The sequence below is a fragment of the Hypanus sabinus genome, chromosome 13, assembly GCF_030144855.1.
Source record: "Hypanus sabinus isolate sHypSab1 chromosome 13, sHypSab1.hap1, whole genome shotgun sequence".
In the NCBI taxonomy this organism is placed as follows: Eukaryota; Metazoa; Chordata; class Chondrichthyes; order Myliobatiformes; family Dasyatidae; genus Hypanus; species Hypanus sabinus.
In genome coordinates, this window is record NC_082718.1 from 43373545 (window position 1) to 43400351 (window position 26807).

At 38.3% G+C, this 26807-nt stretch overlaps 1 protein-coding gene across 2 annotated transcripts in view; it reads right to left on the reverse strand.

The window, feature by feature from the left end:
- apaf1 (apoptotic peptidase activating factor 1) overlaps positions 1-26807 on the reverse strand; it is a 274267-nt gene that overhangs the window by 128234 nt on the left and 119226 nt on the right. For both annotated transcript variants that reach the window (XM_059987521.1, XM_059987522.1), the window contains exon 17: positions 18794-18949. In XM_059987521.1, the coding sequence (XP_059843504.1) occupies positions 18794-18949 (156 nt within the window). The remainder of the gene's footprint in view (positions 1-18793; positions 18950-26807) is intronic.

The following is a 26807-nucleotide window of genomic DNA, read 5'->3' on the forward strand; positions in this document are numbered from 1 at the left end:
CTTCGCTTCCTTTTGCTTTATCTAAATTGAATAAACAAATAACCAATCCTATAGTTAGACATACATTATGAACATGGTTTCAATTTCATAAATTCTTTGGCTTGAATAAGTTTATCTTATCAAGCCCTATTACATCTAACTTTTTTTTCGGCCCTCTTTTATGGATCACGCCTCTGTATTATGGAAAACAAAAGGTTTTCGTGATTTTTTTTAGACAATAGTTTTATGTCCTTGAACAGCTATCTAATAAATATAATTTGCCTAAAACTCATTTTTTTTAAGATACTTGCAAGTTAGAAATTTCTTGAATAACATGTTACAGTTTTTTCCGAAATTATGTCCAACGGACATTATGGAAAAAAATTTAGCTCTGAATCCTTGCCAGAAGGGTTTAGTAGCCATCATTTATAATATGATCATGAAAATACAGCCAGGAGTATCAAGAAAATTTAAGAAGGAATGGGAAAAAGAACTTCATTGTCTTATACCAGGGGTCGGCAACCTTTACCACTGAAAGAGCCATTTGGACCCGTTTCCCACAGAAAAGAAAACACTGGGAGCCACAAAACCCGTTTGACATTTAAAATGAAAAATGAAACAACAATGCATACATTTTTTTTGCCTTTATGCTATGTATAAACAAACTATAATGTGTTGCATTTATGAAATTGATGAACTCCTGCAGAGAAAACGAAATTACATTTCTGTATGCAACAAAAACCTGTTGAACTCCGAGAAAAAGACATTGGGTTGAAGGTTACTTTTAAGTAAAATACTCAAAGTCTATTTGAGTCCTTCTTGTATTTATGAAAAATGCCGAACATAAATTGTCCACCAGCAGCAAACCAAAAATAACTTCAGCCAGCTGTCAACCTGAAAAATAAAAGGACTATTTCACTGAACAATGAAAAAATATGAATATACGTAAAATAATAGGCAATTAAAATATTTATCATACTTGGTTATTGGCTGTGCATCCTATCCCCTGAGCTGTGTTCAGGTGCGCTGTCATGTCTACCATGAAGTGTAGCTTTTCCAGCCACTCTGGCTGTTCCAGCTCAGGAAAGGTGAGCCCTTAGCTACCCAGGAAAGTTTTCACTTCTTCCAGACACGTGACAAAGTGTTTCAGCACCTCCCCTCTGGACAGCCACGGGACTTTGCTGTGCAGCAGGAGACCAGAATATGCGCTTTCCAGCTGGTCCAGTAACAAACGGAATTGACGGTGATTTAAACTTTTTGCCATTATTTTATTGACAATCTGAATGACAACATCCATTACTTCTGTGCATTCCGGAGGAAATGTTTGAGCGCACAGTACCTCTTGGTGCAAGATGCAGTGAAAAGTCAGCAGCTTTCTGTCCAGCGACTTCTGCAGTAAAGCCACAAATCCCTTGTGCGCTCCAGTCATACTTGGTGCCCCATCAGTAGCTACTGACACCAGGTGGGTGGTCTTTATTCCTTTGGCTCTTAAACAATTCAAGACAGCCTGACAGATGTCCTCCCCCCATGTTTGGCCTTTTAGAAGTATCAACTCAATCATTTCTTCCTGTGGCCCGGCAGAGTTTACATACCGGCAGAACAACGCTATTTGTTCAATATCACCTTTGTCTTTCGACTCGTCACAGGCAATCGAGTAGGCCACAGCTGAATTGATGTCTTTAATTTGCTGTCTTGTGATATCTTCTGCCATTTTTATGGTTCTGTCTTTGACAGTCTTTGCAGAGAGGGGCATATCCCTGATTTTCTGCACAATTTCACTCTTGTTTTTAAAGTCCGTGAATAGCTGTTCTGAAATCTTAATGAAAGATTATTTTATATATTCACCATCTGTAAACTGCTTCCCATGCCTGACTATTTTCTGAGCAGCAACAAAACTAGCATATGTAGTTGATTTTCCAGACTTCATCCACTTCTTGAAATGATTTTTGCTCAGATCAACCTTCCGCATCAATTCCGAAACGGCTTTTTTTCTCTCATTTCCAACCGGATATTTTTGAGCAACGGCTGTGTGTTTATTCTGGAAGTGTCTTGCAACATTTGACTTTTTGTTGTTTGATAGTTTCTCATTGCATATTAAGCATACCGGTAAACCAGTCTCGTCAGCAGTGAAAGCAAAATGAATCTGCCCACGTATCATTAAACGTTCTGTTTTCTTCAGTCACTTTTCTTTTTTTAGAATTCTCCATAGTTAGCCTACCTTGGATCGAAAAATTAAAGAAATCGCGCACTGGCCGGTGTCAGGCATTGGCAGTGGTGATGTATATTAATAGCGACAAAAAACACGTTTTGTTTAGATTGTACAAGATCACCATAATCGCATGCGGCTCCAGAGCCGCGGGTTGCTGACCCCTGTCGTATACCCACTGAGCAGTGGAAGAAAATTTTACAATTAGTCAATTCTTCTTCTATTTGTGCTAAACATGCCTTAATACAATTTAAGGTTGTACATGGGGCTCACATGTCTAAGGATAAACTTTCTCGATTTTATTCTTATGTTAATCCAACCTGTGACAGATGTCATTCTGGAGTTGCTTCATTGACCCACATGTTTTGGTCTTGCCCCTGCTTGCAAAATTATTGGAAAGATAATTTCGGTATTATTTCAAAAATTGCAACTTCATCCTATTACTGCAATTTTCGGTTTACCAATGGTGGATAATAGTTGTTTATCCCCCTCAGTTCGGCGGATGATTGCATTTGTTACGTTAATGCCTAGAAGATCTATCCTATTGAATTGGAAAGAAATTAATCCTCCAACCATACTTCAGTGGTTTTCTCAAACTATTTCTTGTTTGACTTTAGAAAAAAATTAGAAGTGTTGTTTTTGACCCTTCAATTAAATTTGAAGAAACTTGGAGACCATTTATTCAACATTTTCATATGAGCTAAACAGACTTTTCCTAAACCTTACTTTTATTATCCTTAATTATTTGGATGGAGGTACGGCGTTATTGACGCTGCTGTGTATATTTGACAATGCAATGGCCCGTGTTGGTTAGGTTTTTTTTTGAGGTTTTTTTTCTTATTTACTCCCTTTTTCGTAATCACTATGAGTTTTTATATATGGATTATCATCTATTTGTATTTATACTTTAACCTATTAATTATGTATTCTCAAACTCTCTGTATCTATGTTTCTCTTATGTTTGTTTAAAATTAATAAAAAGATAAAAAGAAAGAATAAATTTTACTTTGAACTTCAAAATTACTTAACACAGGTTTATTCTGTGGATGAATGCTGAGTTCCAAAGGAACACAAAAGACACAACAACGTGAAACATTCTGGTTTTAATGAATTTGCAGGACATCAATGCTTACAAAAATTGGAGATGTTAAAAAGGGAGTTGTCTGTCCAGCAACCATTTTACAGATCGTGCAAAATTAAATGGTAGTAAACTATGAAACTGCTTTATAAGTTATCAAGGCATCAATTTACTAATGACAATTTTGTGAAATATTGTTCGCTAACAGCAGGGAACTGTGTTCTACTAAGCCTCTGAATTTCATATTAAAAAAAGGTAATTTTAAATTTTACAATGTTTTCAGTTCTGCATGTCATGTTTGGGAAGGGGAACTGAAAGGAAGCAAGAAAAGATTACTCTCCTTCCCCCCAGTAGAATTTCAAACTTTGACTCAGCTTCATCAGCAGGACTGTTGTTTAGTGTGATAAATTAAATGCCTTCCAGGTTTTATGATGAACTCGAAGTACTGGCATACTTCCATGGAGACACAAAGTGCACGATCTTGTTGATCAGCTCCAGGGTAAAATCTGGTCTTTGTGATGTCATGGGAAAAACTGACTAGTATTTCAAAGATGGTGCTCCATAAAGAAAAGTAGCATAATGAAATAATTACAGATCAGCAGTAATATCTGAAACTAAAGCTGAGCTGGGTGATCAGCATTTGCTGAAAGTGAAACTGCTTAATGTTTCAGATTGAAGACTCTTCAGCAGAACTGAAACTTGTATCTGGTTGATTGAAGATTAACTGTTCTTATTTCAATACATTATTCAACAGCAAGACCTATGTGAGACACAGGATAGATGCTGTTGTCTTCCCAGTCAACTCCATAACATCTCTTATACTCAACAGCTGTCAGTGTAAGGAACCTTTAGAAAGAATTATTGCTGTGCACCGTTTTGTGCAGAAGGTGGGAGGCTCAGTGAGGTACTGAAAACATTTAGAATAATGTTACTGGAATTCAGCATTTTGATAGCAAAAGGAACAATTTATGTATGGTCTCGTCAGTTAAATCATACCCTTCTGGACTAAACTGAAAATCTTAGCACACTTGCAAAGAGGTGATTTCTCTTACTTTCATATTTGATAGGTTCTTTTTACAAGTGTAATAACAACTTGTGGGAAGCTATGGTATTTATTTGAAATGTTCTGACTGTGTGCAGACATTGAAAAACTAAAGTTATTTGTTGATCCATTCGCACCCCTCCCAGAAACAATAAACTGAGCATTCTCTTTAAAATTATGAGACTTCAAAAGTTAAAATAATGCTGCAGCAAACAAAGGGAATCTACTCCATTTGTGCAAATGCCTTGATTCTATCTTTTTTAAAATTTCAACATGAAGCCAAGCATATTCATTTGCAAGCTAACGTTCTCTCTATTGAGACTATTGTATTCAGTGTTTATATATCCGGTAAATAGAAAATATAGCTCATATCCCCAGAATGGTCTCCCAGACACAGTGCATCACATGAATCCTGAAATGTATTCAACTGATAAATATGTATTGTTTTAATTTTATTTGTAAACCAATGAATATTTTAAAAATCTTGGGTGAGATCCCAGCCATTGCAAAAACACACATTGAGAGTCCAAGACTGATAAAGAAATATGTTTTCATGCAAATTATTGTGTTAAATATCAATGACCATTATTCATAATGTCTCAATCTCCAAGAGGGCCACCACCTTGCTGTGTTTTGGAGGCTTATATGCCTCAATGACTTGCAGAGCTATGCAGGCTGGAGTCAAGAATTCATGCTTTGGCTCTTGGTGGGGTCACCCAAGCCAAACAGGTCAAAGGGTAGAGGCCACACTAACAGCGGTCCACCAATCCTACAGGTTCAGGGGTTCAGCTCAGGGCTAACAACCCTAAATAGTAAAACAAAACCGTTATGGAAATAGCAATGAAGAATCCTTCTACATCTGAGTGTGACAGTATTCCTGAGTCTCCACTCGGATATGCATGACTAATAGAAGTGAAAATTGAGAAGAAGCTACTGACAAGAGGAAGGAAGCCCTGACCACCACCAGAGATGGGGGACCCTCTTTGCTGCTCTAAATGCCAGTGACATAGCAGGCAAAAGAGAAAATATCCTGAACTTTAAGATTTCAAATTGATATTCATGGTTGCTTGGAAAAATTTGAATAAACCTTTCAATATATTTTGTCTTCAATTATATGATGGAAAAAATCAGATTATAGAATTACAGAAAACACGTTTTACTAATGGTCCTCAGAAGAGAGTCAGAATTAAAATTTTATTGCTAAAACACACTCCTAATAAACACGCAGCCAGTTCTGATGATGGGTCTTGACCCGAAATGTGGACTGTTTATTCCTTTCTCTAAATGCTGCCTGATCTGTTGAATTCCTGTAGCATTTTGTATGTGTTACTATGGGCTCCTGATACAATGCTCTGCAGTTGTTACAACAAATATGTAACACAAAGCCTATTTTGTGCTATAATGTTAAATAAGTTTGCCAATGCTGACCAATAAAATGAGAAAAACAAAATCTAGGTGTGTCCTTTCTTCTCTGAAAGAAATAAAACATTAAAACAGAAAGCTACTCACATAATACATTGGACGAAATGGACCAATTTATTATCTGGAGGTACACATTTACATACCAATCCCATCTATGATTCTAAAATCAGGAATCAGAAAAGTAATCACATTTTATCAAGTTTCACTAAACACCATCATTCTTGAAGAAGATAGTGTCTCTCATTAGCTAATTACTTAGTAAATTACAGATTGTCTGCTTTTAACTGCAATTACAATTGTACCAGTTGAGTGATTTGTATATACAAATGAAATAGCTCAATAAATTCAGCCATCTATTAGGTATGGTTTCTTTGTGTGAAACTCAAGCTACTTTTAAGCGATTGGTTAATTACTAATCACTGCACATCAAATGGCATGAAAGGCATAAGATCAACTTAAATTGCTTTACAAGAGATTTAATTTAGATTTTTTTAAAATCACGATAGATCTTCCTCATCTCCCTGGTAGAGCACATTGCTTCACAAAAGGAAGCAAAAGAAAGTCTGCCCAAAATTATGATAAAAGGGAAAGAAAACCAAATAGTATTTTCTTTAATATTTGCAATCTCCTTCCAGTGGCTATATACCATAACTCCCTCCCTCCACTTTAAATTACATCTGTGTGTTTCTTCTTTTGTGTCGGGGGCATGAAGTGTGTGAAGTTACCATTATTGGAGAGGTGGTTCTTGGGGAAATTGAAAGGTCTGAAGGTAGATAAGTCATCTGGACCAGATGATATACTCCCAGGGTTCTGAAAGAGATGGCTGAAGAGCTTATGGAGGCATTAGTAATGATCTTTGGGAGTCAGCTGGAGACGCTCATGGAGTGAGTACTGTTTTGGATTCGCTCCATAACCTTTACTTTTTTTAACCTTTGATCACCCTTATTCAGCTTATTTTTACCTATACCGAAAGTTTCTTTGTTAATTTTTTTTTTGAACTTACTGCTAAGAGTTTGTTGTGAACTTTTGAAGATAAGCAAACAGAAATGTCTGTCAGGTCTAAGGGACAGGATCCCGGATGCAATCCGAATGGTAACGGAAAGAAGCAGGCTCCGCCACAACAAACTCAATTAACTTATGAAGTGTTTATGGAGGTTTTGGATAAAAAATTTGATGAACTACAACAATTTTTTAAAGAAGATATAAAGGCTTTTCAAGAGTACATGGTTAAGACGGATTCAGTAATTAAACAGCAACAAGCTCTTATTGCGTCTCTGCAAGAAGATGCTCGGAAGCGAGATTTGACTATTGAAAAACTGCAACAGGATTTAATTTCGACCATTAAGCTGATGGCCTTAAAGCCAAGAGTGACGATTTTGAGAATCGGTCCAGAAGACAGAACCTACGTATACTTGGTCTTCCAGACGGCATAGAAAAAGATGACCCTTCGAAATATTTTGCTCAACTTTTAAAAGAAGCGTTTCCGACGATTTTCCCGAATAACCCTCCATTATTGGATCGGGCACATAGAATTCGGCGCCGATCACCGAGTGCTACAGACAAACCTTCGGTGGTAATTGTCCGGTTCCATTATGTACATGACAAAGAACAACTTATACGTACGTGCAGCTCGTCGGGCAGAAATAATTAAATTCAAAGAATACTGCTTCCGCCTGGTCGAAGACTTTAGCCCTGACCTTTTAAAAAGAAGGCTTCTTTTTAAACCGTTGATGGCTGAATGTTATGAGAAAAATCTGAAACCTGCGAAGCTTCGAATATCTCCGTCGAATGCTCCACGACAGGTTTTTCTTTCAACTTCAGAAGCGAGAAAATATCTGGAGGAGAACTTCCCTACTGCTACAGACATTGGTCTCTAATAAATGAACGATTCTGATCGTGTAAGATGGTTCTCGATCTCTTAAACCAGAATTAACATCTGGTTATTGGTGTAGGTTCATCCTATACTTTATACTTAAGTTAAAGCGTGTTTTCGTCATATTAATTGTTCTGCCTTATACACTTTAACCATTATACTACATTCTTGTCCATTAACTTTGTTCCTTCGAAGGTATATTTTTAATTCTTTGAAGGTGAATTTTTCTTTGATTAAGATGGTGGTTTTTTGAAAAAGATTTTTGGTTTTGCTTAAGATGGCGTTATTTTTTTTCTTTCTTTCGTCTTCTTCCTACAATGCATCGCTTATCATAGCTTAAATATTTTTTGTTTTGTCTGGGGTAGAGCCCGATTTATAATTTTTTTTGGTGACTATATCCTTATTTTTTTTACAACTAACTATACTTAGAAATATGGTTTTTATTATAGTGATTTTAATTTTTAAAGCTGGGGTAATTCTTTTATATATATCCTTTATATATGGAGTGTTCTTCAGCTGACATGGGGGTAGAATTAGTCTTACTTTTTCCTTTTTTAAGTCATATTTTGGCTTTTTCTCTTTTTCTTGGGGGGTGGGGGGATGGTCTGTTTTCTAATTCTATTTTTTTTGCATCAGTTTGTGTTAGTTTTTTTATTTGGGCTGTTTTTGAACTTCAAATATGTCTGTGTTGTCGTCACTTCCGGGTCTTCTCTTTACTTTTGCTCCTCTTCCGGGTGCATGAGTTTATAAGTTGGTTAACCCTTTCTATACCAAAGGGTTGATTTTAGAATTATGGCTCAGACCATTAATTTTGTGTCTTGGAATACTAATGGTTTAAATCATCCAATTAAACGAAAGAAGATTTTCAAAGTATTCCAAAGACTTAATGCTCATATCATTTTTGTACAAGAAACTCATGTGAGGAAGGAGGACAAATTTTGTTTTTTTAGATTTTGGCGGGGTCAACAGTATCACGCAAATTCGAATGCGAAAGTAAAAGGAGTTTCAATTTTTATTGACTCCTCTATTCCATTTGTTCAACATGATATTTTTTCGGATCCGAATGGTAGATTTTTGTTAATTATGGGTTTACTTTGTAATAAAAAGGTTGCTTTGGTTAATGTTTATGCTCCAAATGTGGATTGTCCTGACTTTTTTAAGTCCTTATTTACCTCTTTACCCAATCTAAATGAATATAAGTTAATAATGGGTGGTGACTTTAATTGCTGTTTAAATCCTTTGATGGATAAATCTATTCAGACTTTACCTAATAAGTCGGCCACTTGTACTAACTCTTTTTTGACTGACAATGGAGTTTTTGATATTTGGAGATTTTGGCATCCTAAAGACAAAGAGTTTTCTTTTTTCTCACACGTTTATCACTCTTATTCGAGAATTGATTTTTTTTTTTGTAGACTCTTGTTTATTCCATTGGTAATCGGTTGTAACTATGATATTATAGCTATCTCTGATCATGCTCCATTATTACTTTCTATGAAATTTATGGATACAGCTTCTAATGCCAGACAATGGCGATTTGACTCTACCTTATTGCAAGACTCTGACTTTATAAAATTTATGGAGGAGCAGATCGACTTCTTCTTTTCAACTAATTCTACAGATGATATCTCTTGCGGAACACTTTGGGACACTTTTAAAGCGTATATATGTGGACAGATTATTTCTTATTCTGTTGGTTTGAGGAAACGTACTAAGATGGAAACTCTTTTATTGGTTGATAAAATTAAAGAGATTGATAAGAAATATTCGATTGCTCCTAGTAAGGAGCTTTACAAACAAAGGGTTGAACTTCAAATGGAACATAGTTTATTACTTACATCCTCGAATGAAAATCAATCAATGAAAACTAGATCTGATTTTTATATACATAGTGATAAATCTGGTAAACTGTTAGCTAGTCAATTGAAGAATGCTTTGGTTAAACGTCAAATCACTAAGATTTGTCAGCAGAATGGGAATCTGACAGTTAATCATGATGAGATAAATAAGGCATTTCAAGACTTTTATACCTCCCTGTATCAATCTGAATTTCCTCAAGATCATAATACCATGTCTGATTTTCTTGGGAAATTAAATTTTCCAAGATTATCATCTGATGATCTTTTAATATTGGATACTCCTATTACGGATGTAGAAATTAAAGGGGCTATTTCCTCAATGAATTCTGGGAAAGCACCGGGTCCAGATGGTTATACAGTTGAATTTTTAAAATTTTTTTCCACTACTATTTCCCCTTGGTTATGTAAGGTTTTTGAGGAAGCCATTAGATTGGGGAATTTGTCACAATCTTTTTATAGAGCTTCCATTTCTCTAATATTGAAGAAAGATAAAGACCCTACTAACTGTGCTTCCTATAGACCAATATCTTTATTGAATGTAGACTCCAAGAATTTTTCAAGTTACTGGCATCTAGATTGGAGAAGATATTACCCAAAATTATTTCAGATGATCAAACTGGTTTTATTAAAAATCGCTATTCTTTTTTTAACATTAGGAGATTGTTGAATATTGTTTATACTCCCTCACATGACACTTCAGAATGCGTGATTTCATTAGATGCGGAGAAAGCATTTGTTAGAGTTGAATGGCCTTACTTATTTAATGTGTTGGAGAAGTTTAATTTTAGTCCGATATTTATATCATGGATTAAATTGATTTATCATACTCCAGTAGCCTCAGTGCTTACCAATAATCAAAGATCTCCCTTTTTTCGCCTATTTCGGGGCACTAGACAAGGATGTCCTCTTAGTCCATTACTATTTAACATTGCCTTAGAACCTTTGGCAATTGCCATCAGACAATCACAGGATATTTTGGGTATTAATCGTGGGACAGACATTCATAAGTTATCTTTGTAGGCAGATGATTTATTACTATTCATTTCTAACCCGGAGAAATCCATCCCAACAGTTTTATCATTATTGGTTCAATTTGTGAGTTTTCTGGGTATAAGTTAAATCTTAATAAAAGTGAATTGTTTCCTTTGAATCAACGGGTCCCAATTTATGGAAATTTACCTTTTAAATTAGTTTATGATTCTTTTACTTATTTAGGGATCAAAATCACAAAAAACCATAAAGATTTATTTAGATTTAATTTTTTACCCTTAATTGATCAGATTAATGGTTTGTTTACTAAGTGGTCACCATTATCTTTATCCCTAATAGGTAGGATTAATGCTATTAAGATGGTTATTTTACCTAAGTTTTTATATATTTTTCAAGCAATACCAATTTTTATCCTGAAATCTTTTTTTACTAATGTTGACTCAAAAATTTCTTCATATATATGGCAGAATAAAAATCCCAGGTTAGGTAAAATATATTTACAGAAGACAAAAAAGGAAGGCGGGTTAGCATTACCTAATTTCAGATTTTATTATTGGGCAGTTAATATTAGATACTTGTTATGCTGGTTGAAAGATCGGGGTGGATCTTTCGCCCCTCGTTGGGTGAGTTTAGAAATTAAATCTGTATCAGGTTATGCTCTGGGTTTTATTTTAGGGACTTCTCTCCCTTTTGCTCTCTCGAAATTGCCGAAACGAATTGACAACCCGATAGTTAAACATACTTTGCGTATATGGTTTCAATTTCGGAGATTTTTTGGGTTGACTCAATTCGTTTTAAATAGTCCTATTGTATCTAATTGTTTTTTCCTCCCTTCCATTATAGATCAAGCTTATTCGGCTTGGAAAACTAAGGGATTACTAAGATTTTCTGATTTATTTTTGGACAATTGTTTCATGTCTTTTGAGCAATTATCCAACAAATATAACTTGCCTAGATTTCATTTTTTTAGATATTTACAGACTAGACATTTTTTAAGTTCTGTACTCTCTACGTTTCCAAATTTTGTGCCTTCAGATACTTTGGAGAGTTTATTTGAATTAGACCCTTTTCAAAAAAGGCTTATTTCAAAACTTTATAATATAATTATGAAGATACTTTCAGAGCCTCTTTATAAGACTAAAAAGGATTGGGAAAGAGAGCTCAGCCTTATTATTTCTAGTGAGAAATCATCATCGTTATGTGCCAAACATTCATTAATACAATTTAAGGTCGTACATAGGGCTCATATGTCCAAGGATAAATTAGCTCATTTTTACTCTCATATTAGTCCTATTTGTGATAGGTGTCAATCTGAAATTGCGTCTTTAACTCATATGTTTTGGTCTTGTTCATTTTTGGAGAAATATTGGAAAGATATTTTTGATATTATTTCTGTGGTTTTGAATATTGATTTACAACCTCATCCTATTACCGCAATTTTTGGTTTACCAATGTTAGACTCACTGCATTTATCTTCTTCTGCCCATCGAATGATTGCATTTCTAACTCTGATGGCTGGAAGATCTACATTGTTGAATTGGAAGGAAATTAATCCTCCCACTGTATTTAATTGGTTCTCTCAAACTATGTTATGTTTAAATTTAGAAAAAATTAGAAGTGGTGATTTTGAGACTTCTATTAAATTTAAAAAGATATGGAGACCATTTATTCAACATTTTCATATGATGTAATATGACCCTGTGCCAAGTTCATTTGATTTCCCAGCTTTTAGCTTATGTATGTTGAGAGGACCGGAAGTGACGGCATTGATGAATATTTATTCTTGTGAGATATTATAAACAGCCCCCTTTTTTTTCTCTCTCTTTTTTTTGCTTCTTTTTTCTTCTATATTAGTTATTAGTTTAGTAGATTAGATAGTTTTGCATTATATATATTTTTTATTTTTTTTCTTTCTTTTTTCTGTTTTTTATATCATATATTATGAAATATTTAGACTTACCATGTTCATACATATATTTTATGGCTTATGTCTTGGTAAACTCATTTATATTGTAACTATTATGTATATATTTTTTTCCATATGTAATGGAATTTGTATGTTTATAATTTCTTTATCAATATATCATTTGTATTCTGTCCATATTACTAATAATAATAAAAAGATTTAGAAAGAAAGAAAGTAATGATCTTTGAAGAATTTCTAGATGCTGCAATGGTTCTGGAAGGCTGGAAAATTGCAGATGTCACTCTACTCTTCAAAAAGGGAGTGAGGCAGAAGAATGGAAACTTATAGGCCAGTTCGTCTGACCTCGGCGGTTGGAAAGATGTTGGAGTTGATTATCAAGGAGGAGGTTTTCAGGGTACTGGAGGCACAGGATAAAATAGGCTGTAACCAGCAAGGTTTCCTCAAGGGAAAAACTTGCCTGACAAATCTGTTGGAATTTTTTGAAGAAATATTCAGAGGAGATGTCAGGGCAAGTTTTTTTCCCGCAGAGAGTGGTGAGTACATGGAATGGTCTTCCAGCAACAGTGGTGGAGGCGGATATGATATAGTCTTTTAAGAGGCTTCTGGATAGAAAAATAGGGAGCCATGGGTAACCCTAGGTAATTTCTAAGGTAAGTACACGTTCTGCACAGCATTGTGGGCCAAAAGGTCTGCAATGTGCTGCAGATTTTCTATGTTTCTAAATAACAAGTAGGATAGACAAAGGAGAATCAGTGGAGGTTATGTACTTGGATCTTCAGAAGGCTTTTGACAATGTGCCACATATGAGGCTGCTTAACAAGCTAAAAGCCCATGGTATTACAGGGAAGGTTCTAGCATGGAGAAAGCAGTGGCTGGATGGCAGGAGGCAAAGAGTAGGAATAAAGAGAGTCTTTGCTGGTTGGCTGTTGGTGACTAATGCTGTTCCACAGGGGTCTGTATTCAGACTAATTCTTTTTATGTTATATGTCAATGATTTGGATGAAGGGATTGATGGTTTTGTTGCACGATTGCAGCTAGTTTTCAGCAAGTAGAGAGGCTATAGAAGAACGTGGAGAGATTAGGAGAATGGGCAAAGAAATGGCACAATGAAATAGTGTCATGAAGTGTATGGTCATGCATTTTGGTAGAAGAAATGAAAGGGTTAACTTTTCCCAAGTGAAGAGAACATATAAAAAAACTGAGGTCCAAAGGGACTTAGGGGCCCTTGTGCAAGATTCCCTAAATGTTAACTTGCAGGTTGAGTCTGTGGTAAAAGAAGGCAAATGTGCTGTTAGCATTCATTTCAAGAGGATTAGAATATAAAAGCATGGATGTAATGTTGAGACTTTATAAAGTACTGGTGAGACCTTACTTGGTATATAAGTGAGCAGTTTTGGGCCCCTTATCTTAGAAAGAATATGCTGAAACTAGTCATATGAAGAGTGTTTGATGGCTCCGGCCCTGTATTCACTGGAATTCAGAAGAATGAGAGGTGACCTCATTGAAACTTATCGAATGGAGAAAGGCCTTGATGTGGAAAGGATGATTCCTACAGTGAAAGAGTCTAAGATCAGAGGACACAGCCTCAGAATAGAGAGGTGTCCTTTTAAAATGGAGATGAGGAGGAATTTCCTTAGTTGAGAGTGGTGAATCTGTGGAATTCTTTGCCACAGGCTGCTGGAGGCAAAGTCTATATGTATATTTAAGGCAGAGGTTGATAGATTCTTGATTGGTCCGGACATAAAGAGATACGGGAAAAAGGCTGGAAATTGGGGCTGAGAGGAAAATTGGATCAGCCATGATGAAATGGCAGAGCAGACTCGATGGGCCAATGGTCTAATTCTGCTGCTATATCTTGTGGTCTTATGGATCCCTCTGAATGCTCTCCAACACAACAACATTCTCCCTAATGTGTGATGACCAGATCTACTCCATCTACACTTCTCCCTGCCTCAGTAAAACATCCAACATAATCAAAAATCCCACCCACCCTGGATACTACCTCTTGCTCCCCTCCCTTCAGGCAGAAGATACAAAAGCAAGAAAGCACATACGACTAGACTTAAGAACGGCTTCTATCTCTGTTATAAAACTACTGAATGTTTCACCAGGACGGTAAGATAGGCTCAACCTCATGATCTATCTCATTGTGACCTTCACCTTTCTTTAACCTGCACTGCACGTTACCTGTAATATAACACTTTATTCTGTTATTGTTTTACCCTGTACTACCTCAGTACACTGTTGTAATGAATTGATCTGTCTGGATGATATGCAAGACAAGCTTTCACTGTGACAATTATAAACCAGTTTATCAATTTAGTTTACTAATCACAACTTTTATATAGTTCTGCTGCAGAAGTTAAATGAGGGAGCCTTAGTTGATGGATATGCACAATGAAATCTTGGTACAGAAACTCGGTGTACTACTTTAAAGGACTGATGGAGCCTAGCACTAACAAAGCGTAGATTTACACAGAGGACACAGCATGGAAGTAGATGCCAACTCTAATGCATACTCTCAGACCACATCACAATTTGACAGCTGATAGCTTTTATGCCTTCCACTGTGGCCAAGGGTACAGACATTCAATGTCTGAATACTGCAGAAAAGGCTCCGATTATTGGGGTGCTGCTTGTGCCCAAGTTACTCACAGCGGACATCAACAATTTGAATGGACAAAGTAAATGCACTGTAACTTCTCAAAATCTGCTGATGACATGAAGCCAAGGAAGATGGGGAATGGGATGGAGAAAGGTGAAAGACTCATACAGTGATTCTCAGCTACAAGGAGAATACAAAGTCTCTAATATCATTTGCAAAGTTGGGTAAGTAAGCGAATTCAGAGCAGATGCAGTTTAACATGCATAAATGTGAGTTTACAACTTTGGTTCTGCGAACTGACAGACAGACTATATGCATGGTGTTGATTTAGAAGGGAAGATACACTGAGACCTGGGTATCCTTGTCCTTTATTGCTAAAAGCAAACATTCCAGTGCAGCAAGGAAGGCAAATGGTGTGCTGGCCTTCATTGCAGAGGGATTTGAGTACAAGAGCAAGGATCTCATGCTGGAGTTGTGCAGGGTCTTGGTGACATCTGGAATTTTGTGTGCAGCTTTACAACAAGAGTTTAACAAATGGTGTAGGCTGATTCCTGGGATGACCTGACTGATATGAGCACAGATTTGGTCCCTTAGACCTATGCACTTTGGAGCACAGAAGACTGAGGGGATCATGCAGAAACATATAACACTGTTACAAGATTAGACTGGATAAAGGTTTATGTCCGTGACAGATGAAAAGTCTAGAACCATGAGCCGGTAGTGTGGTATGAGGTATGCCATTTAAAAAGAGAACAGGAGAAATGTGTGGAATTTTTTACTAAAAAAAGGCACTGGGAACAAGTAATTTAATATATTCAAGAATGATGTAAACATATTTCTTAAAGCCAAAGGGATCAAGGGATAAGGGACAAGGACAGGAACAACGTCTCGAAGGAGATCAGCAATGATTACGTTGATAAGTGGAACACACCCTAAAACCAGACTGAAATACTCCTACCCCTATTTTCTACGCTGTTGACCAAATTAATTACGCATGATCACGGGCGTCAGAGGGTGTGCAAAGGAACTTACATGGCAGCAAAGAGTCTTCCAGCACCTATGGGATTGCTGAGGATCTGCTCCTCTGGAGTGAGCATAGCTCCACAAAGATCAGATCTGCAGACTACTCTCATGAAGTCAAAATTATTTCCCTATAGCAATATTTGACCTTGTTGTTGAATTCTGCTTCAATCCCTGGGAAATTTCTGCCTCACTGACATCAGAGAACCAGGGGATGTAGGACAGCACATACACTTGGGAGACATCAGGACCAAATGTGGGCAGCATTTAGTCTCAACGACAAGCCAATGACATGAACAAGTACACCTCCTACAGACTACCATCGATCATCCTCCCTCAGATGATGAAGACTGCTCCTCCTTGTTAGCAGCATGAAGCACTGAGAATAGTCAAGGCATAGATGTACTCTGGGGGACTTCAATATTTTGTAGAAATGGCTATGCAACATTACAGCTGACTAGCCTGTCTGACTTCTGAAGGACACTCGAGGCAGAATGGGTCTGGATAAGGTAGTCAGTTGAACATCGGAAGGAATTAATGTATTTTACACTGTCTGTAACTAAGGATGGCATCAAATTGAATGGAAAAGCATTCTAGCCTCTTTTCACCTGCCTATCATCTCCCCGGATACCTTCCCCCTTCCCTTTCTCCTATGGTCCACTCTCCTCTCCTGTTAAGATTCCTTCCTCGCCAGCCCTTTACCTTTCCCACCCACCTTTTCCCTCACCTATCACTTTCTAGTTATCCTCCTGCCTCACCCCCACCTTTTTATTCTGGCATCTTCCCCCTTTCTTTCCTGTCCTGAAGAAGGGTCTCAGCCTGAAATGTTGATTGTTTATTCACTTCCAGTGAAACTGTGTCCCTCCAGCATTTTGTATGTTGCAAATCATACAATGATTTGTGGTAGGCAAGAAGAGGGAAACTTTTAGAAAACAACAAGGCAAATTATAAAAAGGAAGATGATAAAATAAGATGCATAAAACATATTAACAGCTTTGACTGCTATATTGAAAGAACAGCTACAGTAAATACTAATTTCTTGAGATGAGATTGACAAAATAATGGGAGAAAACAAAAAGGAAGAGATTCTAAAAACACTAAATAATAGACAATCAAGGGACTACAGAGCAGGAGGAATGTAAACATCTTATATCCCTCAAGATCAAGTGTTCAGCAAACTAAAGACTGAGAAGTCTCATAGACTTGATAGTCTGCATATCCAGGGTCTAAAAGGGGGTGGGAGCATAATTAGTAAATGCACTGGAATCAGTATTCTCTGAATTCCAAAGAGGTCTTAAAAGACTGTAAAACCACATATGAAACACTATAATTCAAGAAAGGAGGGAGGTTGAGAGCAGGGAAATATAACTAGTTAGCCTAATTTTCAGCATTGGAACAAATGCTGGCAATCAAATAGTGTCAGCATAGTTTTATAGAAAGAATACCAGTAGTGGTAGTATATCTGGGTTTCTAAAACACTTTTAATTTTGAATAGGTGCCACATGTGGACAACATTCAGACAAGGGCTAATAAACAACAAGAAATGCTTGTGCTGCACAACTTCAGGCACTGATCATCTCCGACGTGTGAGAATCTGACTACTTTTGCTTGACATTCAATGGCACAGGAGTTGCTGTGTCTATAATCAACATGCTGTGATCATCAGCAACCAGAAACATGATTGAAACAATCACATAATCAATCAAAAGTTAAGGTCCGTAAATTGCAACGATTGCATCACATTCTAAGATCCCAAAGCCTTTCTACCATAAGGCATGACTCAGCAGTGTCAGAAAATAATCTCCACTTGCCCGCATTAGTTCAACTCCAAAAGTTCTCAAGAAGTTCAACAGACAAGCCACACACACAAAATGCTGGAGGAACTCAGCTGGTCAGGTAGCATCTATGGAGAGAAACAAATAGCTGATGTTTCCAGCTGAAGCCCTTCATCAGGGCAGACAAGCTAACCAGATTGATTGGCACCTTCTTAAACATTTACTTTCTCCAGTACAAGGCTAATCCACCAGCACACCCTAACCTGCAACTTCTACCACAAAACAGATCACATCCAGAGACAGATGGAAACAACACGAGCATGTTGAACTCCAAAGGAGTAAGACGAACTGGTTTGCTCTTTCCTGGTACACCTATTTTATGAGTTTATCACCCTAATGTCATTTTCTTAAGCTTGTGAGTCGCTTTGGTATCCCTCTTGGTGTGCAAAACTGGATTGCATTCTAACCATCAGCTGAGTTCTGAAGACTCCAGTCCAATCATAGCTATAATTAGCAGCATGGTAGCATATCCTTTGCCTTAGTGTGTCAGTGATGAATACACCGACAGTAAAGTGAAGCATGCTGCTCTGTGCTGCAGAATGTTGAGTTCCTTGTGGTGTACGCAGCACCTTCATCATTGACACACTGAGGTTGCTAAATTTCAGATGGAGCGCTGATGTTTTGCGATATTTCAGAAGCGTGACAGCAGCAATATAAGTGTACTTCTCCTGATCCAGAGTGTTTTGTCCAAACTCAACCGCCAGCAAAAACCCAGCTTGCCCCACCTCTGTTTCATAAGCTGACTCCAGATGCCCATATATGAGGATTCACCCATGGGTAAACTTATCAACATGCATGTGATAACATGTTCTGAAGTGTTAGAGAGGAAAAGAAAGGCAACCCCACTTCATTTCCTGATATATTAAACAGCACACATCATCAACTGTTAATTTCTCAAAACACAACGTATTTACTCTAGAATAATAACAGTAAACTTTACTTTTAGAAAACACTTACAAAGAGAGTGCTTTTTGCAGTTGTTAGAACTTGGGTGCCATCAGACGACCATAAGCAACACTTCAGGAGAACCTCCTCCTCATCATCATCATCGTCTGATTTCTGACATTGCTCCTTTACATCAAAGCATTTCCACATGTTACCAGATCTCCACAGCTGTGAATATAGAATGTAGCCTTGCTTCAGTCTTGCATTGTTAAATCACATGTCACTTGAAAATGTATTCTCATTTTCAATGTATTATTAAGAACAAAAAATTCATTTATGGATAGAGCTCCAAAAAGTGCATGGTACATTTACATAGGATAAGAAAGAATTATCCAAATGAAAACTGATCAGAATGGCATCCTATCTTATTCACAATCTTCAAACCTGGCTCTAGGCATAAGATTTTTGCAGCTAATTCCATTGATTTCTATACGTCAATCTCAGAAATTCCATATCAGACACAGTCCAATAAGATGTCACATTGAACAAAGCAATGATAGCTAATTTCTGTATACAACCACATTGAGTCACAGGGAGTGAGAGTCATTCAACTCAGGAACACGCCGTTCTGCCTGGTGAGATTGCAGTGATCAGGCACCCATCCACACTAATCCGACACTCAGAGTCCATTTCATCACTCATCTAACAAAGAAATAAACCTAGAACTCAGATCATGTCTAGATAACCTCTTCTCTCGAAATGGGAAGTGAGGACCTCAATAAAATCACTGTCACTAAAGAGATAGTGATGAGCAAACTAGAGGGCCTGAAGGTAGATAAGTCCTGGACCTGATGGGATGCATCCCCAGGGCGCTGAGGGAATTGGCAGAGGTTATAGCAGACGCGTTGGTAATCATTTACCAAAATTCTCCAGACTCTGGGCAGGTCGTGGCGGATAGGAAGACAACAAATGTCACGCCACTTTTTTTAAAAAAGGATGTTGGCAAAAGGCGGGCAACTATAGGCTAGTTAGCTTAACATCTGTCAGGAAAATGTCTGAAGCTGTTAGTAAGGAAGAAATAGAGAAAGATTTAGAAAGGATTGGTTCCATTAGACAGACACAGCATGGATTCAGAAAGGGCAGGTCCTGTTTGACAACCTTACTGGAGTTCTTTGAGGACATAATGAGTGCAATGGATAGAGGCGAACAGGTAGATGTCGTATACTTGGATTTCCAGAAGGCGTTCGATAAGGTGCTACACAAGAGACTTATAAATAAAATACAGATGCATGGAGTCAGAGGAAGTGTATTCGCATGGATAGTGCATTGGGTAACCAATAGAAGGCAGAGAGTTGGTATAAATGGGTGTTTCTCTGGTTGGCAGTCAGTGGTGAGTAGGGTGCCGCAGGGGTCGGTGCTGGGCCCACAACTGTTTACCATTTACACTGATGATTTGGAAGAGGGGACTGAGTGAAGCGTAGCAAAATTTGCTGATGACACGAAACTGAGTGGAAAAGCAAACTGGACAGAGCATGTGGAGAGTCTGCAGAGGGATATAGATAGGTTAAGTGAGTGGGCCAAGGTCTGGCAGATGGAATACAACATTAGTAAATGTGAGGTCATCCACTTTGTAAGGAATACTAGAAGAGCAGATTACTATTTAAATGGTGAAAGATTGCAGCATGCTGTTGTGCAGAGGGACTTGGGAGTGCTTGTTCGTGAATCGCAAGAAGTTGGCTTGCATGTACAACAGGTTAGTAAGAAGGCAAACTGAATGTTGGCCTTCATTGCTAGAGGGATTGAATTCAAGATCAGGGAGGTCATGCTGCAACTATACAGGGTACTGGTGAGGCCGCACCTGGAATACTGTGTGCAGTTCTGGTCTCCATACTTGAGGAAGGATATACTGGCTTTGGAGGCAGTGCAGAGGAGGTTCACCAGGTTGATTCCATGGATGAAGGGGTTAACCTATGAGGAGAGATTGAATCGCCTGGGACTATACTCCCTGGAGTTTTCCATTGGTAGGTGACACTAAAACTAGGGGACATTGCCTCAAGATTCAGGGGAGAAGATTAAGGAAGGAAATGAGGAGAAACTGTTTTACCCAGAGAGTGCTGAATCTGTGGAATTCTCTGCCCAGGGAAGCAGTTGAGGCTTCCTCACTAAATATATTTAAGAAACAGTTAGATAGGTACTTACACAGTAAGGAATTAAGGGTTATGGGGAAAAGGCAGGTAGATGGAGCCAAGTTTACGACAGATCAGCCAAGATCTTATTGAATGGCAGGGCAGGCTTGATGGGCCAGATGGCCTACTCCTGCTCCTATTTCTTATGTTCTCTCACCATAATTCAGCCAAAATTAACCTCTGTTGTTTCCCAAGTGGAGGTAGTACTAGTAGCAGTTGTAACAGCAATCACTTGATTCAAGTGTGATATTCTCCAAAGAAGCTTCCGGTGGATTCCCTGAATCAGCGTGGACAAGACAGTAGTTAGGTAGTGGAATGCTCCTCCTGTAAGAATAGGGATTTCAAGGCAGCTAACAGTCACCCTGAGGGCTAGATCTATGGGATGAGCACCCAATGTCCCCTCTGATTGACCAGGTCAAGGAGTGTTTGACAACTTTGGGCTTGTACTCGCTGGAATTTAGAAAAATGCAGAGAGATCTCATTGAAACCCACCAAATGTTGAAAGGACTAGATAGGGTGGATGTGGATAAGATGTCTTCTATGATGTAGTATCCAGAACAAGAGGGCACAGTCTCAAAATTGAGGAGTGACCCTTTAGAACAGAGGCAAGGAGGAATTTTGTTGGCCAGAGAGTAACAAATCTGTGGAATGTTCTGCCACAGGCTGCAGTGGAGGCCAAGTTGCCGTATGTATTTAAGGCAGAAGTGGATAGCTTCCTGATCAGTCAGGACATTAAAGAATATGGTAAGAAGGTAGGTGAATGGTGTTGAGTGGGATCTACAAACAGCCATGATGGAATGGCAGAGCAAACTCGATGGGATGAATGGCCTAATTCTGCTCCTATGTGTTATGGTCTAACTGGAGCTGGATGTACTTAGGATCATCTGGGAGGCTGAAAACCTCAGATGAAATGTTTACTGAGGTGGTCATACCGCAAGTGCAAGCTTCTGAAAGTAGATAGGAGACCACATGAAAACTAAAGGGAGTAAGCAGTCAGTGCAAGGTACCTCAGTGGTAATTTGCCTCAGCAATAAGCATACCCCTTTGGATTCTGCTGGAGGGACAATGACATATCAAGGCACAGCATCCAGACCAGTGGCTCTGTGGCTGGCTCTGCGGCTCAGCAAGGTGATAGTGATAGGAGTCTCGATAGTTAGGGGAATGGACAGGAAATTCTGAGCCATAAAAAGACATGTCTAGATAATGTGTTGCCTCCCAGGATACCTCAGAGTGGCTGCAGAATATTTTCAAGGGAGAGGGTGATCAGTCAGAGGTCATGGTGCACATTAGCACCAATGACACAGGTGGAAAGGAGGTGAGAACACAGGGATTTAGGAAAGAAGCTGAAGAGCAGAACAAAGGAAAGTATCTCTGGATTATTCCCGGTACCACTTGCTAGTCAGGGCAGGAACAGGATAACAGTACAGATGAATGAGTGCATTCAGAAGAAACCAAGGAACTAACAAACTGGTTCAGAGAGCAGGATTTCAAGTTCTTGGATCACTACAACCTCTTCTCGGGCAAAGGTAACCTGTACCCAAGGGACAAGTTGTCCCAGTTAGGAGTACATGAGAGCTACTCAGGAAGGTTTTGTCAGGGGTCAGAAAGTGGAAGGATGTCAGTTTCAGTTAAAAGAGACAAGAGCAAAAGTAACAGATAGTTATGGCACACATAGTCTGAAGTGTTTGTATTTTAATGTTAGGAGCATTATGGACATTAGACAATATCACAGATGCACTCAGAGGTGACATAATGGAGGGCTCATTCACTGAGACTAACATAGTGGAACTGAGAAATATGAAAGGTGCAATCATTCTGATGGGATTGTATTACAGACTCCCCGATAGCCACTGGAACATAGAACAACAGATATGCAGGCAGATAAATGAAAGGTGGAAAAACAACAGGGTTGCTGTCATGGGGGACTTCAGCTTCCCTAATATAAACTGGGACCTTGTCAGTGCAAGAAGTTTAGATGGGGCAGAATTTGTTAGGTACATCTAGGAGGGTTTCAAAGTTTCAAATTAAACTTATATTCAATGTGCACAAAATACAACTTCTGAGATTCATCTTCTTGCAGTCAGCCAGAAAACAAAAGTTGGTCCAACAGCCTGACAGCTGGAGGGGACCAGCTATTCCCAAGCCTGGTGGTGTGGAACCAAGATTCCTGCACTAACCACCTGATAGTAGCAGCAGGAAGAGAGGGAGTCAGGTCAAACCAAGGCAGATAGAATGGGGTCAGGTGTGGTATCTTGGCTGATGCAGAGAAATGAGCGGAACACTGGCTTGTTCTGCACCCTCGGCCTCGACACCTTTACAATCTGGCTCGGCACTTAAATTGACTGAACATTTCTTAAATCAAATGTAGCTATCTCAACAAGAATAATGAACCTGGCCAGGTGACTGAGCTTTCAGAGGGTCAGAAGTTGGGGAACAGTGATCACAACTCCTTAAGTTTTACGATAGCTATAGATAATGATAAGTATGGACCTTGCGGGAGAGTATTGAATTGGAACAGGGCAAATTATGAGAGCATAAGGCAGGAACTAGTAAGTGTTAATTCAGAACAGCTGCTTTTGGGCAAATCCACATCCAAACATTTGGAGGGTGTTTAAAGACCAACTGCACAGAGTACAGGACAGGTACGTTCCAGTCAGGTGGAAGGACGAGGGTGGTAAGGTAAGAAAACCTTAGATGTCAAGGGCGGTGATGAATTTAGTCTAAAATAAAAATGGACAATTATATAAAGCTTAATAACCTAGAATCAAAAAAAATCATTGAGGATTATGAAAGTCAGAAAAGAACTCAATAAGGGAATTAGGAAAGCCAGGAGAGGTCATGAAAAGTTATTGTCAAGTGGGATTAAAGAGAGTTCCAAGACATTTCATACACACATCAAGAGCAAAAGAATAACTTGGGAGAGGCAAGACTACTCAAGGATAAGTGGGGGGAGGGAAACATTTGTTTGGATGTGGAGTATCTGGGTGAGATTCTTGATCAGTTCTTTATATCAAAGAAAAAGATGAGAAGGGCAGGGAGATCCGTGGCAAGTATATAATGGGACGGCATTTCACGGTAAAGCAACGTTGGGTCTCTTAAAAGAGCATTAAGGTGGTTAGATTATTGAGAAAAGCAAGAGATGAAATTTCTGTGGCCTTGACCAATATCTTCTCTAACCATAGGCAAGGACTGGTGAGTAGCTAATGTTGTTCTATTATTCAAAAAGGGAACCAGAGATAACCCTGGAAACTATGGACCAGCAAGTTTCACATTAGTGGTAGGGAAGGTACTGGAGAGAATTCTTAGGGATAGATTTGAGATTTAAGAGAACCGTGATCTAGTTAGGGAGAGCCAGCATGGCTCTCTTACTAATTCATCGAGTCGCGTCTTACTAATTTGAGTTTTTTGATGAGGTGACAAGGGTGATTGAAGAAAGTAGAACTGTGGATGTTGTCTACAAGGATCTTAGTAAGGCATATGACAAGGTTCCTCATGGGAGGCTAATCCAAAAGATTTGTGGTGTGGATTCAGAAATGGTTTGCCCTTAGAAGACAGGATGGAGGTGAAGGGACTCACTCTAGCTGGAGATCTGCGATTAGTGATGTTTGGCAAGGATCTACATTGGGGCCTCTACTGTTTGTGATATATATAAATGACCTGGATGAAAACGTACATGGGTGAGTTAGTAAGTTTGCAGATGATATGAAGATTGGTGGTGTTGAGTGGGTGACTGGCAAAGAATACAGTGGGATATAGATCTGATGCAGATGCAGGTGGAGAAATGGGTGATGGAGTTTAACACGGCCAAATATGAAGTGTTGCACCTTGGCACTGTAGGTCAAATTACACTATTAAGGGCAAGATACTTAACAGTGCTGATTAGCAGAGGATTTAATTTCATACTTCCCTGAAAGTAGCTACACATATAGGGTGGTTAAGGTATATGCCATGAGTTGCCCTTATTAGTCGAGGCATTGAGTTCAAAAGCCAGGAAGTTATGTTACACCTTCATAAAACTCTAGTTAGATCACATCTAGAATATTGCATAAAACTCTAACCGCCCCATTATAGGAAGGATGTCAAGGTTTTGGAGAGGATGCAGAAGTTTACCAGGATGCTGCCTGAATTAGAAAGAATGTGCTGTGACAAAGAACATATAACAAGAGGTTAGACAAACTTGGGTTGTTTCCTCTGGAGCACGAGAAGCTGACTCGAGATCTGATAGAGGTTTATAAGATTATGAGAGGCACAGACAGAATAGATAGGGAGTATCTTTCTCCTAGGGTTGAAATGTCTAAAACCAGAGGGCATGCATTTAAGGTGAGAGGAGATAAATTCAAAGGAGATGTGAGGGGCAAGCTTTTTTTTTTACACAGAGAATGAGAGGGGTGGTGATAGAAGTAGATACTTTAGGGACTTCAAGAGACATTTAGATAGGCCAATGAGTATGATGGAAATTGAAGGATACAGACATTGTGTAGGCAGAAGGGATTAGTATAGTTATTTGATTACTAATTTAATTGATTTGGCACAATATTGTGGGCAAACGGGCCTGTTCCTGTGCTGTATAGTTCTATGTTCTGTCCATATCACTTTATGGCCTTTAAGTACCCTCTATTCACTTATTTGGCCATCTGGGATTGCACTATCAAAAAACTGGATACATGGAACTGTTCTTCACTTTAGGTGATATGAACTGAGGAACTATTGCTATTTAGTCACAAGCCCATTCTGTTATTCTATTCAAGATTATGATCATTCATTGGCCAATTGTCTATTAGATCTTGTCAATTCTCTAGATCACTTAATTGCTTTGTGCATCAAAAATCCATTATCCTCAAATTAAAAATCTAGTATTTAAGTCTCGTATCAGAAGAGAACTTCAAATTTCTAACATTCTCTGCACAGAGAAATATTTTAATTTCACTTATGAGAGGCCTGACTCTAACTTTTAAAAGATTCCACACAGTCCTAAAATACCGACAGGCGGAAGCAAACAGTGCTGATCAAGGGTCTTGGCCCAAAATTTTGACTGTTTATTTCCCTCCATGGATGCTGCCTGATCTGCTGAGTTCCTCCAGTATTTTGTGTGTGTTGCTCCAGTTTTCTAGCATCCGCAGTCTCTCACCTATCACCAACAAGCAAATGCTGTTTCTGTCTAATAGTCTAATAAACAACCTAATAGTTCCACTTAAAAACATTAATCAAATTAAACATAACCTCCTTAATTCCAGGGATTAGAAACCTAGAGTTTATGTATCATACTGATAAATTTAGAGTACACTCTTTAAGCAAATCTTACCTTCCTGAGGTATGGTTCCCAGATTTGCTCATATTTCTCAAGATGAAGCTGTTACATAATTGTAGCATTACTTATACCCTTGAATACTGCTGTTCTTTAGAAGCTTAAAAGTCAATGCCCCAATAGTTTTTTTGAATATTTCTGTTCATATCCATGAAATTTTAATGAGCTGCAACCATAGTCTCACTTAATTAACAGTGTGCCTAGATTTTCATTGTTTAGAATGTACTTTATACCGAACTTGACAGGGCCCAAATGGAAAGCTCAAATTAGGCTATATTGTAATTAATTTTCCACTGACTTGTGATCTGTTCATATTGCTTTATAATTTAACACTTTCATCCACTTACACAACTCACTGGGTCATCAATAAACTTGGATATTTGGCTCTCCACTCCATCTTCTAAATCCTATGTAAATATTTCAGATAGCAGTGACCCCCAACAGTGGCCATCATTAGTCACATTCAACCAATTGCAGTACCTCTATGCTATCCTTTCTCTCTATTCACTGCCAGGCACCAAAATTGCTATCCATCCTGAAAATCCCATTTATTATCCATGCATAGAATGAAAACACTTCCACTTCTCATGCCTGT